At 34.9% G+C, this 19092-nt stretch overlaps 1 protein-coding gene across 1 annotated transcript in view; it reads left to right on the top strand.

Annotated features, from left to right (window-relative positions):
• The window catches only part of PRKX (protein kinase X-linked), a 55497-nt gene that overhangs the window by 26678 nt on the left and 9727 nt on the right, over nucleotides 1-19092 (top strand). The window contains exons 2-5 of the mRNA XM_048959649.1: nucleotides 2279-2447; nucleotides 6297-6560; nucleotides 11757-11876; nucleotides 16820-16915. Coding sequence (XP_048815606.1) covers nucleotides 2279-2447; nucleotides 6297-6560; nucleotides 11757-11876; nucleotides 16820-16915 — 649 coding nt within the window. The remainder of the gene's footprint in view (nucleotides 1-2278; nucleotides 2448-6296; nucleotides 6561-11756; nucleotides 11877-16819; nucleotides 16916-19092) is intronic.

Genomic DNA, 19092 nt, shown 5'->3' on the forward strand with positions numbered 1-19092 from the left:
CATGAAAATGAGATTGTTTACAGTTACAGTCATGCAATGTGACTGCATTGCTAAGGGATTTAATTGCATGATAAATTTTCCAGAGTAACCTGGTATCTTATTTTGATATAACAGCAAGCACTGTCTGAGACCTGTTTACAGTTTTTGTGGTTAAGGAGTTGTAATTGAGGACAGGTGGGAATATGTGTTTGTTAGTTCTTTCTGTTTTGGGTGTTTGTTTTCTGTTTTTGTTTTTTTAAAGGAGCTTTGATTATTATCTTTTGGATGACTGTAACCCTTGGTGAGTTTGTGTAGTGAGAAATTTTATCTTGAAAGCTGGTTTTGAAAGCTATATTGGTAGTGGAATTGTGTGCTTTTGTAAAACTGAATTGCTGAAGTTGTTAGTTCCTCGTTTGTGTATTTTGTTCTGGTTTTAGTAAACGCTGTGCTCTTAAACAAAAATACAAGTGACTGAAAAGGAAAAAAAAGCGTTAAATAAAATGTAAATGTTTTAAGGAAGTACACATGATGAAAACAAACATTGGAGGGTGGGGAAGGGGACAACGAAACAAACAATGTTTCCTGTATTTGCTATGTGCAAAAGCGCTTTTTTTTTTTTTTTTTTTTTTCCCCTTTTTCCCCTTTTTTTCTTGTTTCTGCAATGCAGACTTTTTTTTTTTTTTCCTTCCATCCTTCCCCTTTCCACATACATATTCATCCTCTTCACCCCACTACATGTCATAAGGAGTTTTGTTGTAGGAGAGGGTGATCATCAACCCGCTCTGCAGTCAGCTGACGTACCAGCTCATAACTCTGCAACAGGTCACCGGGCTGCCTTCCTACTGTGTGTGTGAGGCAGCAATTGTGAACAGAAGTACAAAATTCGGACAACCTTGGAAGGGACTTCTGAAGAAAGGAGTGGCCCTTTATAAATCGGGACAGTTGACTTGAATGCCAAGTGTGTCTCATTTCGTGGGAAGTACTTCTGTCAGAGAAAAGGATTAAAAATGTGCTGCACCATTCTAGAGGAACCTACATGACATTGTTTAATGAAAATAAAACAATGAGCAACCAGCCACCCAGAGAGCTGAAATGGGAGTTCATCTTGAGATGTGTAACGCTGTACTGCTCACAAATAGGAGTGTGGCTAAACATAATACTTTTAACTCTGCTTTCTCTGAAATAATACTCAGTTCAGTTCTGTATAATTATCTGGAGTGCAAAGCATTTAAAGGGAACTTTAATAATTGCTATTTTGCCCGATGAGAAAAACATAGTGCACTATTAAAAACATAGTATGTTTTTGACTGGATTTTATTTGCCTTTTATATTTTTAAGAAGGAATTGAGAAAGGAATGCATTAACTACAAAAAAAAAAAAAAAAAAAAAAAAGTGTGTGAAATCTTCTACTACAGTCAATACAGCAGTGTGGCACTGCAAGGAGATCTTATTGGTATTTATAAGTGAGCAACTTCTAAGCTTTTTTTCCCATCGTGTACTGAATCATTTCACTGCTCTGTAGATATATAAGGGAATAATCTCCTTGCCTGAATATTTGCTGACAGCTGTTTTCAGTCACTGAAGCCTTGGTAGATTAATATTTTGTATGGTTTGTTTTGTTATCTATCTTGTATATTCTTCTGTGTTTTGAGTTCCTGCATTTTAAGCACTAATTTAGCTATCTGGCTTTAATAAATAAGCTATGGAAGTTAAATTGTTATTTTTATTGAGTAAATGTTAAGCCTGTTACAGTTCTTCCTTAGTGGTGATTTTTTTTCCCTTTATGTAATACATCATGTATATATGTAATTGACATCAGCTTCTGCTTCCAATCTGAATTAAAATTGATGTCTGAAATTTATGAGAATGTTTTCCTGCCTTTCTTCTGTACTTGAGAACAGTTTTGCATGTTTCATTTCTTTTGGTTACATTTGAATTTTCTGTATTACACATCAATTTTTTTTGTAGATCTTCTTTAGTCTTTCTCAGGACCAGTTCTCTTCTTGGCAAAGAATGCTTCTAGTATTTATCCAAAGAATGACAATATCCCAATATTGTTATTTTCATTAAAACATTATCACTGAAATATGACAAATTTTTCCCTTACCCTCCCCCCAAAGATGATGCACGGGAGCACCTAATATAATGTAATATTCATGAGGAGGAAAAAATAAAAAAAAAGAAATTGAGATCCTATGTTTTTAAACCCAGCAAATTGTCTTGGCTTCTTTTTTTTATTTTTTTTTCTTTTTTCTTTTTCCCTTCATAAGTTGATGGTTTTCTTTCTTCAATTTTTCAGGCACAGGTACATTTGGACGTGTTCACCTGGTGAAGGAAAAAATGGGAAAACATTACTTTGCACTGAAAGTAATGAGCATTCCAGATGTCATTCGACTGAAGCAAGAGCAGCACGTGCACAATGAAAAGTCAGTTTTGAAAGAGGTCAATCACCCATTTTTGATCAGATTGTAAGTTGTATTGATTTTCTCACTTTGCACTTAAACTAATGCATTTAAAGCTAAGTGTTCTAGTGTCTTATTGCAAGCCTTTGTATTCTTAACAAACACCAAATGTTTAATTTCTGTTCAGTAATCTAATGTAGGACTTCAAACTAAAGTAGTATGGAAGAATCAAGAATATAAACTTACGTATCACAATTTAAACATTTAAGCAATTATTTATTAGAAGTTTTATTTTTATGCTGTCTCTGTAGTAGTTTCTTTTTTTCAAATTACAGTAGAGATTTTCTTAAGGGAGGAAAAAATTATAATTGAAGAAAAGTTAACCTTAGCTTATCAAATTGAGAACTGTAATAATTCTTCATGTTAGAATGGTGAAAAAACAATTTCTATGTATATATTTACTGTCAGTATATTGAAGATACAGTTAGATTTCATTACATCTTTTGAAAACATTTCTGAACTTTTTTCATTGTTGAGGTCACAGCAGCACTTCATATGTTTTGTTATTCCCATATTTGAGGTGTAATTATAGTACTACTACAAATTAAGTAGTTAATAGAGAATACTTTTTTTTTTTAGTTCAGGTCTAATAATTTTATTGATCTCTTTTATTAATGAGAGAAAGGAGCACGCTTCTCTATTCAGTCTTTTTTCATTGGATAACTAAACTTCTGGGTAATTGTACAGTTAATTTACATTTACATTTTCTCAAAAATGGATACAGGGCCATTGACCAAGATTTGTTTTGCGTTTATCTGCCTTAACCTCTTCTACTAACGTGAGACAACATTAGGTTTAGTTAATCTCTAAGCAGAGGGAGTGCAGCTTCCTTCAAGGCTGAGAAGGCATCGAAGAGAGAAGGCGCAAAAGCATGCTAATTATGCTCTTGTTGTATGGAAAAAAACCCTGCAGGAGGAGTCTTTTTCCCTTGTGAGCTATTGCTGTTTCCAGCACGGTGATGCTATTAGTTCTAGCCAGTGTTCACAAACGCTGCATATGTGCTAATATCAGTGAAGTGAGTTCTTGGGTATGTAGTATTTGATATGCATGTAGGAAAGCGAGTTGGAGAGGCTGACAATGCATCTGGTTAAACTGGTTAAAGTATGGGCAGAACAGGAGGAACAGGATTTTACATGTATACTTATGTACATGTATAAATTCTGTTTAAGAAAGAGAAAGGGAAAAATGCTGCGCAGGTCTAGAAGCACAGACTTACAAGTGTGGGAACAGGGAAACTTGACTGAAAAGTCAGACAGGATCATGAGGATTGATGTCCCCAGAGAAGCAGTGGTCAGAAATGCAAATGGACAAGTTTTCTTGGATTTCATTCCTGTCCTGTTTCCAAAATGTAAGGTTGTAAGCTTCAAGAAAGGAATGCAAGTCAAATAGAAGTTCACTTGTGTGTAAGGCAACAGTTTGTCATGTCTTTCAGCTCTCTTCCTTTTTTTTTTCTCCTGTGGACGTGCTGTGTGTGATGCTGCATGAACTGTGCTGCTTTTTTTTTTTTTTTTTTTTTTTTTTTTTTTGTCTGTGTCCCTTGGCAAAAGAGATTTAAAGCAACCCATCTGAAATGAATTAGTTAAATTTTAAGTTGTGTTTAAATATTATATTTGTGTGCTTTAGGTTAAACAAGCATTTATGGACAACAAACACTAACTTTTTGACAAAGGGCTGTTCCAAGCCTCCTACTTTCTTTCTTGATACACGTTTCTTCCATTATTATTATTTTTTTTACTAGCACTGATCAGAAAAAAGAATAATATTTTGTATAATTCTGTTTCAGATCCTTTCAACCGTATTATTTTCATCTATTTATTGTGTTCCCATTTAGTGTCACTAACTTAAGCACAGGTAGTATTACCTTCTGGCTACAAATCAAGGATTATGTGCCAGTGCAGCTTAATTCTATTTTTTGTAGCACTTTATGATGAAGACTTTTAAAGGTATTGCTGCACATCATCTATTTCTGGCAATCATCCTTCCTGTATCTTCTCATATATAAAACCTTCAAGATATATATTTTTTTCCTTTTCCTGTTGCATTTAAGAAAGAACATAGACAGAGGATCTTTATCAGTTTGCAAACAGAGAAGTTTGTTATCTACTATACTCTTAAGCATTTTTTTGGGGGGGGGGGAAATGCTTATGTTCTTGGAGAGCTGTTCGTTGGAGACTCATAGTCAATCTTTATTGATACATTTGAGTGAATTATCATAATTCAGTGGGTTCAGCAGTTCATATGGTACTGTGATTTTAACGTGAATCTTGACATTTCAAGAAAACTAGAATTAATAAATCTAATCTCTCAGCAGTCTTATTTTCTTGGTTGTCCTGTCAGTATCAAGAAAGAATATCTTATTGAGGAAAAGTCACTCTTTGGTTTGGAAGCTTGGTTTGCTGTTTATCTTTCTTATCTTTCTTGCTTATCTGTCTTTCTAGACTTACTAGCTTGATTAGGAACCAACAAATAAAACAAAAAATACTTGATCTTTTGGATTTTTTGATACTACAGGAGAGTTAATAGAAGCTGAAATAACTTTCATTCTTCTGCCAACAGAGTGCATGGAGATACAGTGTTCTTTTTTTACTGTTACTGTAATAGGAATATTTGTTTGTTTAAAAATAGTAAAATATTCTTCTAGGCATTATCAAATACTGATTTTTTTTTTTTTAATTATTATGTTGCATTTGGATATGTGGTGTATGACTTCATTAATGTTGGTAGATGAAAAACAGCTTAGCTCAGGGGAATGTGAGACAGAAGATTCTGTATTCTATATAAAAGTATACAAAGTATATAAAAGAAACTTCATTTCTGTTGAGGTTCTATGTTTTTATATAGGAAGGAATAAGCAAAGGGAAGGAGAGCACTCTGGTGTCCTCTGTGTGAATATATTGACAAAAATATATTTATGAAAGCAGCTTATGCTCTTCCCCCCACATTACTTGGGCAGTATTCGATTAAATGAAATACAACTGTGAGAATTGTTGGGTCTTAGTAGACTAGCAGTATATGAAATCAGTTATTAGGTGCTTAGCAGATACTTGTTTTGTAAAAGGCAAAGGAATCTATCAGTTTCCTGTTTAAAGTGTTTGCTGTGCACATTCTGAACTATCTGTTATTACTTTTCATGTTAAGTCTACTGCTTGAACAGCTGTTAGATAGTCCTAGATTCTTTGGGTTTTACTGGTTGCACAGTAGTAACCATAAATAGGTAGGTTGATCTACAAGTAATGCCTCCTGTATATTTCCATGGAAACTACAACAGATACAAAGAGCACAGTAACACTACTTAATAGAGCAAATTCTCAGCTACAGAACAGTACTTTTCAACATCATCGCTACCATTAGCTGTGCATTTTTACCAGTGGTGAGCAAAAGCCTGCGTGCCATGCTCATGAAAGTCTGTACAAGCAGAAATGACCCACTGTTGCTACTGCTGGAATGCACCACCTCACTGTACTCACATCCACTGTTTGGTCTTCGTAAGCATTCGTAAAGAGCATCAATGGGTGCCATTTTTTCCACATGGAGGAATTCAGTTCCACACCTTTGCTCATCTACACTTGCATGTGAGACACCGTTTTGTCAGACTGCCTCCCTGCTGCCGTTGTTCACACAACAACAAATTCTAATGGGATACTGGTGGAAAGGTTCAGCCTCTACTGCCATACTACCAACAGCTGCCTCTGATGTCATGGGCCAACATGTTAAAACAGAAGGCATTACTTTCAGAGCAACCCTTGTATATTATCTGCATACTTGGGGCAAAAGAATTCAGTCTACAGAAACTTAATTCTGAAGCAAATTACTGAGATAATTTGTTTATTCAGTAAAATAATATTTTTATTACAGATTCTGGACCTACCACGATGAACGTTTTTTATACATGTTAATGGAATATGTACCAGGAGGAGAACTGTTTAGTTACCTGCGCAACATGGGGCGTTTCAACAACAGCACAGGACTGTTTTATTCAACAGAAATTATTTGTGCAATAGAATACCTGCACTCCAAAGAAATAGTTTACAGAGACTTAAAGCCTGAAAATATATTACTAGACAAAGAAGGACATATCAAGCTTACTGATTTTGGATTTGCTAAAAAATTGGTGGATAGGTAAGTACACTTTTACTGTTTAACATACAAAAATTAGAGTTGGAAAAGTTTGATTTCAGAGCTAAGCATTTCACAAATGTCAAGTCACATAATAAAAAGAAAGTGGGCTTTCTTGAAATCACTGCAACACCTTAGGCTTAATTAGGAGCAGTATCACAGGTGAGCAACTGTAGGAAAATATTTGTATATGCGTACATTTGTGTATTTGGGTTTTCATTAGTCCTTTTGTAAAAATAAACTTCAGTAATGTAAAATGATGAGAGAATATTTGATCTCTGTGTTGATACGTTGAATAGGATACAATCTTCTAGACAAGTTAAATTACTAAATGCTTTGTAACTGCTGTTTCCTTCAGATTTCTTTTTAAAGACATTTTTGGAGATGTAGTAATATTTTTAAGCTGGACACTGTTTTCATAACCTTGTTGTTAAAATGAAACTAATATGTAGGGGCCAGGTTCAGCAAAAATAATTTATTTAACTGATTTCTACAGTACTGTAATCCCTTTTACTAGCATTATGTAAACATTTTGGCAACGTATAGTTTCTCTATTATTTCTCTGTTCTCTCTGTTCAAGCTACTCTTCCAGAATTACGCGTGTTTAAAAAAAAAGAAAAAGTGAGAAAAAAGTGTTATTAGATTGAACATAAGGGAAAAATAAATAGCTGTCAAGTTAGAAAATTTGCCTTTGTAAGGTTTGATATCATACCTAGTGCTGTCTCTTTAGAGACCCTATCCAGTTGTTCTAGATGAGATAAATGGATGATTCTAGTTGAGTTAAATAGTTAATCATCTTCTCACTCACCTATTAGCTGCTACTTTTCCTACAGTTCGTGTGGGGGAGCTTTTCCACAGCATGTGGGGGAAGTCTAAAGGAATGTTTTGAAATGAAGGAACTGTGAGAGCTACTTTTAACATATCTCTTGGGGCATAAAAATCAGATGGGACAGATTAAATCATGTTACAGTGGTCATAAAGGTTGCTTCCTGTGTGCTACAGGCTTCCGGTGCTGTGTTTTCTCAGCACAGTAGAATGCTAAGCAGAAATAAATACACCTGTTCACCCTTGGAATTAAAAGTTCTTTTTTAAATCCATAATGTTTTAGTACCTGCACGTTTGCTTGAATTCAGTTCCTAGTGAGCTAACAGATTTATACAGATTGACATTAAAAAAACAAGTTCTGATGTAAGTTGGAGCCTCTCTTAGTAAGACATCTTTGTACTAATTTTTATTCCCTCCTTTTTAGATGTAGATGCTGCCACTTAGTGGTTATTCCTAATTTGGATTTCTGTGGATTGAAGATAGGTCAGGAGTAACCGGTCGTATCACATGATAGTTCAAATGAAAGTTGATCTTTCAAACTGAAAGATGAATCTATGAGTCAATTTGTTCCAATACATTTTAAGAAGTATTACTGTGCATGTAAATGTATGACAGCTAATAGAAAATACAGAGCACAGTTGGATGGAGTGAGGACTTTTTCATGCAGAGTCTTTTTTCTTTTTTTCTTTTTTTTTTTTTTTTTTTTTTGGTAACTACATGCTATTCCTCCCAAAAAATCATTTGCACAGTATTGGTTTTGTCACTGTAAAAATACGTATTGAATATATATTGTTAAAAACAAAAGAAAGAACAACAAAAAACACACCCCAGCTATCCACTTACACACTCCAGTTGATTATGGTTATTTTGTTTTATAGACTATTTTTGTTTTATAGACTATTGTGTATAGTAAACATCTAGATCAATACAACATCTCTGCATGTGAATCTTGTGAGTCTATATGTGTGTATTATATCATGAAAATGAAGAGAATTTTTGTTTTTTTTAAACAAGTGAAGATGTTCCTAAAGGATGGAAGACATGATTTGTGAAATAAATTATAACATAAATTGTTGTCTGCACAAAGCCTGAATAGTTACATGTTCTTGATGTACATTACTTCACATAAATGATTCTGTAGTACTTAATTTGAGGTTTTCTAGACTCACACTTCTCTCTTCCCATTATGGTGCACAAAGAAATAAAGTTTTCTATGTACAGTTTAAAAAAAAGAAAAACGACTGTAGGGCAGAATAAATCACTGTTATTGTTAGGGTATAGGAAAGATTTACTTTGAGCTTTATAGTTGCTGTGATTATAGATATTTCTTTTTATGAAAGGGCGTACCACTACTCAGGAATAAATACATCAAGTAAACATATTTCTGATTGTTCTCACAATTTTTTATGTGCTATTTTAGAGGAATGTACAAAAGTAAAGTTCACAGGTTTGCATTTTTATGCACGTTTTACTTAGTTTTCTGAAATTTTCAAGAAAAAAATAGGTTTGTTTTTAATGGAATGTTGTTTACTGTTAATTTTATATTCCTCAGCGTAAATCCCCCCCCCCCAAAAAAAAAAAAGAAAAAAAAAGTAATAACGTAAGTGGTTAAGTTTAAAGCATTTTGCTACACTTCTTCACTCTTCCTTAAAGTGGTTCTGCCTCACAGCAGTTCTTCATAGTGGACTTGAACAGAGAAAACAAAGGCAAGATGCAGCAAGTCTTGTTCTTAGGTAATTGTCTTGTGCGTCACTGTAGAAGCAAGAATATCCTGCAAAACAAACGTTTGAGGGCTGGAAACAAAGCCATCTCCATTGAATTTAATTATGGAGAAACTTCTAGAAGGCAACACGAAAAAGGATGTTACTTATCTCTGGATCTTGTGTGAGAAGATTTGCAGGGACAACAGAGATGGAGGCTAAATAATGTAGAGCAATACAATATAGTAACCAGCTTCTTCAAATGAGGCTGTTAACAAGTCTGACAGATGCTATTTGATAGCTTATCTTTGTTATGAGAGTATATTTAGTTTGATTTCCTGATTTTAAAATTACGTGTTCAATATTATCAATTATTGATTACCTGCTTATTAGCTCTTACCCTGAAAACCCTTAGCAGTGAAAATTTTGAAGCAATTGGAAGGATCTGGACCATTCTTTTTTTATACTCTATAATTTTTGTCCAAGAAAATGGCATCTAGAGGCTCGGATGAAATACAAGTGCTGCTCCGAAAGTAATGCCTCCTGTTTTATTATGTTGACCCACGATGTCAGAAGTGGATGTTGGTGGTATGGTACCAGAAGTTGAACTTTCCCACCAACATTCTGTTACATTTTGTTGCCACGTGACAGATGGCAGTAGAGGATAGTCTGTCCAAACGGCAGCTGACATGGAGGTGTAGATGAAGTAAAGATATGGAACAGAATTCTTCCGTGCAGAATAAAAAATAGCACCTGTTCCTGTTCTTCAGCTTTTGCTGAATGTCAATGAAGACCAAACAGTGAATGAAAGGACAGAGAGGCAGCGGGTGGTGCATTCCAACAGTGGCACCAGCAATAGTGGGTCACCTCCACTGGTGCAGACTTATATGAGCACAACATGCAAGCTCTTGTTCATCACTGGCAAAAATGCAGAGAAAATGGTTGTGACTTTGTTGAAAAGTAGTGTTTTGTAGCTGATAATTTGCTCTGTCAAATAGCGTTATTGTACTTTTTGTTTTGGTTGTAGTTCTCATAAAAATAAATAGGAGGCTTTACTTTCAAAGCAGCCTGCATAATAATCAAAATAATACTTTATACATTTTCCAGAATATAGAGTGGTTTGTTACTTGACCAGCGAGAGTACATAAGTCATGATCATGTGGTACAAATATACAACTTGTGAAGACACCAATTACTGGTAGCTGTTTACTTGCAGGATGGGCTAAATAAACATAAATAAAAGTTTATATACTGGATTGTAATACAATGTCTTAAATTTTAGGAGGAGAGTGGATCATAATCTTTTCTTTTAATGATAGATAGGCATTATCTTGGCAACTGCTAGGTGGCAGCAGTGCGTAAATAGTGCTGTATGCAGGAATTTTCTTGAATGCTGTTGATTTAGAAAGTCAGTTTATATTTTCCATCAATTTAAATTATGCCATCCATTTGTCGTTAAAAATTGAAGATTTATTCTTACACCAATGAACGTGGCTTCAATAGTATGTACAGTATATCAGTAACATGCTCAGTTTAGCTGTGGAGTTATTTGCATTTGCTGTTTTTAAATTAGGCCTAAAGAAATTCAACTCCTTGCGTCTTGGATTTTTGAAAATTATGACTGGTTATACAGCTTGTCTAATCCTAATTCCTAATATTTTAGGAATAACAATATTTTTTTAAAGCTCTGATTAAAGTAGTTCTGTAATCTTAGAAAAGCATTTTATTTAATCCTCTAAACAAAAGATAAACCAAAAATGCCGATAGACTGAGATGCCGTAATAAAAATTTTGAACATTTCCTTCTGGTTGTGAAGAAGGTAGTTTAAATTAAGTAGAAAAATGGAAGGAAAAAAAAATAGGAAAGTTGAAAGATGTATATATGGCTTTTTAAAGGTGATTGCTATTCATATTAATGTGTTCATTACCACTTTTCCTTGGAGAAAAATCATATTGCATTATCAGAGTTTCTTTTTTTTTCTATGGACTGTGTTTAAAAATAAGTTGTGATGTGAAGCCAGGCAAATTCTGCACAAATGTTTGTACAAATAAAAGTTCCTACATAGCTTGCTCTGAAAGTAATGCTTCCTATTTCTTTTCATGGAAATTACAATAACGGCAAAAAGCACAGTAGCACTATTTGATAGAACAAGTTCTCAGCTACAAAACAATAGATTTCACCATAGTCACCACCATTAGCTATGCATTTTTGCCAGCGATGAACAACAAACAGCCTGCATGCCACACTCGTTAAAATCTGCATGGCCATCTGGAATATGAGTTATCTTTCACATTGCTGTTGCCGCTGCTCGGCCTGTCAAATGTCTGCAGCTTACAGGGTGAAAACTGCTGTTGATCTCAAAACAACATGTAGCCTAATGGGTATTGTACCATGCTAACAGCCAGAAGGCTGAGTTTACTGGTGTCTCTTGCAGCCAAGCAGTTTCTTAATTTCCATATTTTTATTTATATGCCAGGTGAACTGGATCATGATACAGCAGTCTTCTGAGATCTGTAGAGGTTTTCCTTTTCCTTTATTCCTATATGTAATAAGTAATGCAGACACATCTTGAATGTTTCCTGTTTGTTTGTTTGGGTTTTTTTTTAATTGTAATTTTAGTTCCAATTCAGTCTAATTTTATTATTGTATTTTATGTTTTCTGTTTTCCTCCCAGAACATGGACACTTTGTGGCACTCCTGAATACCTTGCACCAGAAGTCATACAAAGCAAAGGTCATGGGAGAGCTGTGGATTGGTGGGCCCTGGGAATTCTTATATTTGAGATGTTGTCAGGGTAAGTGATAGTGATTAATATATCACAGTAATATCTGTCAAAGATAAGGTTATAATTCTTTACTAGTTCTGTTTGTGATACTCTGAAGATTTGGGGTAAGTTTGTTATTAATATACCAATTTTCATTTTTTTGTCTTTGAAGACAAAAATTATGGTGCTATATTAAAAACAAACAAACAGAAACCTACCTTTACTGGCAGGGTATTTGTGGGAGAAGAAATTACCCTTTTTAGGTAATTCCTTTTAGTATCTTAAGTACTTTTGTTTAGTAGCTGGTTTTTTCCTAATCTCTTCTGGACAAGAGTTCTGTTAAAGTTGGCATTTTTATATGCAAAACCATAAAAAGATGGAGACAGTGAATACTGTTTTTCTCTGAAACTTCTGTAACGGGTTTCTAGCATAGCAAAATAACAGTTGCAGTGAGAACTTATGTCTGTTAATAGATAGATGGAAAACAGGAAGACGTATGTCAGTGCAGTTTGGTTTTCTTTAAACCAAAGCAAATGGGGAAAAGGTTGAACAGTCTATTTGATAATCCATTTTCTCAAATGTTATTTCTGTTGTCTTGAAATTTCTTGAAATTTCTTTTTTCACAGAAGATAAAAATTGAAATCAGATTTTTCTCAGCATTAATATAACTGCTTCTTACTCTAAGCATTAGGTGGATAAAAGTAATTGCCTGACTTTGCTCTGATTTAAAAAACATATTTGTATTTTCAGTAAAATAAATAACAGGGCTAGAGAGAAAGTGAATTTGTGCATGTGTACAAACAAGGCATCCATATGCTTCTCCTCACTTTTAAAAAATGTTTAAAATCAGGTTTGTCATTGTTGCTGCCATAGAGTAAGTACAGATAAAAGCTATGTTTTCGTAGCTTACAAAGAAACTGTGTATTTCAATAAATGTTTGTTAGAACAACTTCTTAGAATATCAGTCCCAGTGCGCTCAATGCCTTCTCACAGGCTGAGCATGCATCAGGTTGTCATTATGGCCTTTCGTTCTGAATCTTCAGCCCCATAGAGAAGAGTGAAAACAAAAACTTCCTTCCCTGGATTTGATCTTCCTTTTCTGTGACGTGCCATTAGCTCAGGGCTGTGGTGCTTGAACAAAAAAATTGATTGCATGAGCAGACTGTCAGTGGCTCATTGCTTCAGAGCTTCAGTATACAGTGAATGTTTGATGTGAATGAGCCCACCCAGTGCTATCCACATTGTGTCTGAGGACAATGCTGCAGCCCACTGCTTGGTTTCTTAAAGTCCTGAAGATCTGAATATGCATTTGCTGTGGAGCTCAAGGCAGAAAAAACATAGAAATGTACTAGGAGTTTCCTACTGACACAGGCAAGGTTGGCTGACTCATCTAACAAAAAGTATTTGATATAGGCTGATCTGTATCAGGCTTCACCTTCCTTCCATAGCTACCTGTGTGGGTGGGATTCTCTTCTTACTTCTCAGAGGGATGAATGAAAGGAACAAGATTCCCAACAGTCCTTTTGCTGTTATTCTGTCTTAGACAGCATGAGGATAAAAGTGTCTGGGGCAATAACATTAGCTCAGATGTTACCATCTCCCAGTGGTCATCTGAGTGATTTAACTTCCTTCCACAGGATTTGGTGGGGGACCCCTGAAGTGCAAATCTGGCAGTTTTCCCTTTTTTTGATAACTCAGGTAGCATAGTAGCAGAAATGGTTTCCTAAGTTAACGTAGTGAATGCAGGTGATATTCAAGCACGATCTCATCTGTGGAGTCAGTGAGATCTCAAGACTCGAGAACATTGAACTATGATTGTTGCATGTTCTGCTGAAATATAACGGGTATATATTTAACATAATGGGTGCAGCTGCAGTCATTTCTAGCTGTAGGATTTTCTGTGACCTGACGTTGTGTGATGAGGTTTCGGTTCCCTCAAGCTTAATAGGAATGTTTCAGCTATTGAGACTCTTAACTAATAGAGATAAATGATGTGTTTTCTAAAAGACAACTGAGATCTTGCATTGGCTGATTGACAAAGCAGCTGCTGTCGGCAAGTGGTTTTGTAACAGTCTGTCTTTTACTACAATATTTCTGATTTAGTAAAAATATTTGTGTTTAAATGCTCTCCATAACAATGTACACATGCTTCATTTCTTTAGTGTTTGTTTGGGGTCTCAATCCACGTCTGGTTGTTCTAAAATTCTGAGGTTTGTGGTCAGGGGGTTCAGGGGAGCAGAGACTGTGTTGTCCGTCTTTTATTTAAAACAAAATGTTACCACACAGAGTAAATGCTTTTAGCATTTTATCAGCTTTTCACTATTGTTGGCAGTAGCAGTGTTTTAAAGCTCTTTCCCTCATCAGCTCAAGATATGGCTTGATACTTACTATCAAGGCTTTTAATGCAAAAAATAGTCATAAGAGGTTTTGTTTTGTCTTTTAACCCCTTAAAATTCAACAAAGAGTTAAGAAGCAGGACAGTTATTTGAAAGTGAACAAAAATTGACTTCAAGGCTAAGTTACTATGTGCAAGTAAATGACTTATGACATTTGGTAGTTATTTCCTGAAGTTACTCTCTGGACCCCAAAAGCAATTGAAAAGAATAGGGAGATGTGTGTGTTAGGAAATGATCTCTCTAAAAACAAACAAAATAAACCACACTTTCCTGTTCTTCAGTGTCTTATTTCACTAACTCAGTCCCTGGTGGCCCATGGAATTCAGGTTCTGCACATTCTAGGTTTAAGGCAAAGTCCTGTTTAGGTTTTAGATAATAAAATATGGGAAGGAAAAAGAACACAGAAAACCAAGGTTATTGATGTCAGAGTTCTTTTTTAAGTTAATCTGAACAATCTAAATAAAGTGGCAATAGAAGAAAATAGAAGTTAAAAGATCTATGTATGTTGAGTGTGTTCTGTTACAGTCTACTACAGAGGAAAACTTACTTGTTATTTAACATATTACTTGTGTTAGATGATTGTCATCAGAAATATAATTAACTGAATTTTCTCATTTAATGAGAACTGTGAGGTTTTTTCTGTTGTTTTGGTTTTTCTGTTGTTTTGTGACTACATGACAGAATCATACAATCATTTGAGTTGGAACTGATCTTTAAAAATCACCTATTCCAACTCTCCTGCAATGAACAGGGACACCACAGCTAGGTGAGGCTGCTCACAGCCTTGTCCAGCCTGACCTTGAATGTTGTGGTGTCTGCCACTTCTCTGGGCATCCTGTTCCACTGCTTCACTATCCTTATCATAAAAAAACCTATTCCTTATATCCAGTCTACATCTCCCCTCTTTTAGTTTGAAGCCATTTTCTTTTGTCCTATCACAACAGACCTTTCATACTTGGTCTATCATTTATAGGTAGATAGTGATTTCTGCCTACAGTTTCTTATGTCAGACTTGCTTTTCCCTTGACATTTCACAACACCTCTTCTTCAGTGTTAAAATGATCTGTTATTTTTGAGACCATTGTCAATGCCATTGTTACACATCAGTTAGCAAAAGGAATGGTTTGCAGCTGTTGTCCTATATACAGAGAATTTTTAGCTTTTTTTCAGTTGTTGGAAAAAAGGCAGCTGTTTATATTTGCTTTGTGGTGTGAAGACGGTTTGAAGCTCAAGGGGTTTTTTGTTGATTTAGAGCTTCCAGCACAGTATTTGTGCTGTTGTGTTAAAATTCCATGCTATGTGTTGCAGATTGACCATTTGCGTGTAGTATCAAGTCATTTGTTTTTTGATCAAGAAAAGCTTTCACCTCAAATCTCATATTGCATACAGTTCACATACACTTTAAGCAATGCTGCCATTAAATTTTTATATTGCCAAACATAATTTAAAAGAATAATTGAAAGATAACATAGTAATGTAGAATTTTCAAATTAGGAAAGCACAAAGCAAACTTAACGTGCACAGATACATAGAAACACATACAAGTTCCTGATTCTTCTTAACACCTCAGCAGTGTATAGAACATTTGGAGATGGAGGAGAAAAATATCCTGTATTACATACCTATCTGCTTACTGTAGTTTGTCTTTTAGAAAGTAATTACAAAGTGTTAAGAAAATGTGAAAACATTCTAAGTGTTGAGGCTGTTGTAACAGTATTTGAGATTTTGAATAACATCTGTATTAATTATATCCATTTTCTATTTTGTAAATGATTTGAAGTGGAAGCATAAGAGCAGTGTTGTGTTACAGAAGTCAAGGTGGGACAGATTAGTGAATGAATGGTTATTCCATTCCCCTAAAATATTTCCTGTGGTAATTTTTAAAATGATGACTATGAAAACCTCTTGGCGCTTGGTCAAAGCTGAATTTCCCTGTTGTACGGAAGTACCTACACTCTGAGCCTCTTGCAGTAATTTGGGTCTGTCATGTACTGGTAAGGGAAGCACATCAGAAAATTTTCTCAAATCTTACCATGGATATCAGACTGGAAGCAGTCTCTCTGATAGCTCACAACTTTATGGAGAATTCTATAGAAAATAAGTGTAGAATTTCAATTGTATCTTGATTTCCTCGTCATCCTGGAGAGATTAAATCAATGCTTTATCTGTCCCAATGCAGAAAAGAGAGCTACACTTTAAGAGACTTGGGTTCTGAACAGTCTGAACAATTTGTCTCCTTCAGACCTTGCCTCACAAAGCCTGTACTTAAACTAAAGAAGTACAGTAAATAACTGAACTGGACTATCTTGTTTGTATGTAGGGCCTTTGACAGTTTGGATGGAAACTAGTCAGTGGTTACAGAACAAATTTTTTTGCAATGGCAGCCTCAATATGGCTTGATAATTTATTTACCAAGTTAGTATTTGATTGATGATGTCCTACCAAAAAGAACCATCTAATCACTTTGGGGAGATTACTATAACATCATAATATTTGCAAGATTCTTCTTTTCTTTCTTTTTTTTTTTTTTTTTTTCTTTTTTTCCCTAACCTCTATAAATTTGTTGTGTTAAAATAGGTTTCCTCCATTTTTTGATGACAATCCATTTGGCATATACCAGAAGATTCTTGCTGGCAAAATAGATTTCCCACGGCATTTGGATTTATATGTAAAGTAAGTCTGTGACTCCCAACCTTGTCTTTTATATTCTAATTTCCTTCTGAGCATTCTTTCTGAAAGTATCTTCATAGATGATTGTAATTTTCTAAAACACTAAGTTGGAAAATATTTTAGATTGCCTTTACTTTTGCACTCAAAGGAAAATTGTATGTGTGATAGACTTCAGGCAGGTGATACAGTTCCTATATACTATCTGCCTTTCATACTGTTCTGCATATATTGGAATATTAAATGCCTTCCTGCATTGTGCAAAGCTTATTGGTGCTAGCATGGTGTGGGAGGAGAAGAAAAGAGAACTACAAGGAGATACTTTAGCATGCATAAAAATTAGGAGGACACCTTACTGTTCCTTTGTGTAAGTACCACTTATATCACTCTTGACATAACTACTTGAACTCTGATACTTCTGAAGTTCCAGTGTGAAATGGCTCTTCAAATAGGGGAGTCCCAGTTCAATGTGCAATCTTAAATATGCATGTCTGTTTTCTATTCATAATATTTTTCAATCATTACAAGTGGGTAGCAGATAAATGCTTCTTTTCTCCTATTCCAAAATTCCTTCATTGAAAGTTCTGTCACTGAAATAATTGCTAGTAAATTTTAGAATTTCTAAAGTGCAATTGTAAACATAGGTTTACAGAGATGTAGAGATGATTGCATGAGTGAGGGCAGGAAGTTATTCTTACATACCCAGGTTAATCTTTCGAGATATTTTGAAGTGACCTATAGAAATGGCATTTGCTTAATGTCGACACTAGTTTGATAGATAAAACGCTGTATGGCATATATAACAAAATCTGTCCAACTTTATCTGAACATTCATGAATTATCCTGCAAAGCTACTAGTCTGGGGAGAAATTTTTAAGCCTTCTCTGAATCATCCGGTTCACTGAATCAAATCTGTCTATGTCCGGTTATGCTCATTAGTGTCTTTCATTCATGTCTATTCTTAAGAGTGTTTCCTCACTATCTTGAAGTGATTTCTAACTGGGTAGTCTCCTCCAGTCTTCCTAATCCAGTCTATCTTAGGAAAGAGAGTGTACGTTTCCAGTGTGCGTACTATGTGTATTAAAGTATTAAAACATGACCAGAGCTGAATAGCTCAAATTTAGGGTATATGGGTAGGTTGAGTTAGCATAGAGTATCTAGCAGCTCTTGAAAGCATTTGAAAGTAGAGGTGTTGTTAGTTTGTGCTTGTATTTAATGGTCACTGGCAAGCACTTACCTCTACTATCCAGAAGACACCTGATGCTGTAAGTTTCCTAGTTATGTTATTAAGCATGTATATGCAGGTTTTGCTCTTCAGTCTAGACATGAATTGCAGGATACATTAATCAGCATACTTGCTGATACACCTCTTTGCCAGTTTTTGTTATCCAGATGTTCTTTCAGCTTGTGCTTGGCAGTTCATTCCCATTACATTCCTGCCTTTAAGGGGCCTTGTGGGATTCTGGTTTGGACTTTCTTCCTTTCACACTTCAGTTTTGAGTGATCTCATCCATTGATTTCACCTGCTTTCCTGCACCAAGTTGTTAGCATAATTTATGTCTTGTTGCAGCAACTTCCCTTATTTTAAATCATAATATGAATAGGTAGTCTCACATCCTTGCACCATTTTCTTAAAGCACTTGCTAAGATTGTTTTGTTCTAGTAAGACAGTCTGCTTTCTTACTTATATCCCTTTTGCTTTCATTATCTTCTTCCTAGCAGTTGGTATCTCAGAAAGAGAGAGGAGTATTGTGTCCTATCTGACATGTCCATCAAAGTATTGGTGTTACACTGTGTTTGTAACAATTGAATTATAAGTCTTTGCTCTCAGGCAGCAAAACTCTTCTTCTGTTTTTGTAAACTTTTCTTGCAAAGACAATTTTGGGAAATGCCAAATGAAACATCAGTGCTCCAGGAATCTAGAAAGTTCTGGATACATGAAGAATCTCATTCTTTATGTACATACAGCAGTACATCAACAGATTCTAACATGATGATTTCTATACTTTTCTTGAGAAACTACAAAGTAAAGAAGCACTCAACTGTCAGTTGATTCAAATTAATAGGCATTTGTTCTACTGAATGCAGCATTTGTTCATTTTTTTGTGACAATACACATCACTGAGTTTCGCTATGCTTTTCTAATATCAGTTTTTGAAGCTAACAAATAATGATCTTTTGAA

The sequence above is a fragment of the Lagopus muta genome, chromosome 1 (assembly GCF_023343835.1).
Source record: "Lagopus muta isolate bLagMut1 chromosome 1, bLagMut1 primary, whole genome shotgun sequence".
Taxonomy (NCBI): Eukaryota; Metazoa; Chordata; class Aves; order Galliformes; family Phasianidae; genus Lagopus; species Lagopus muta.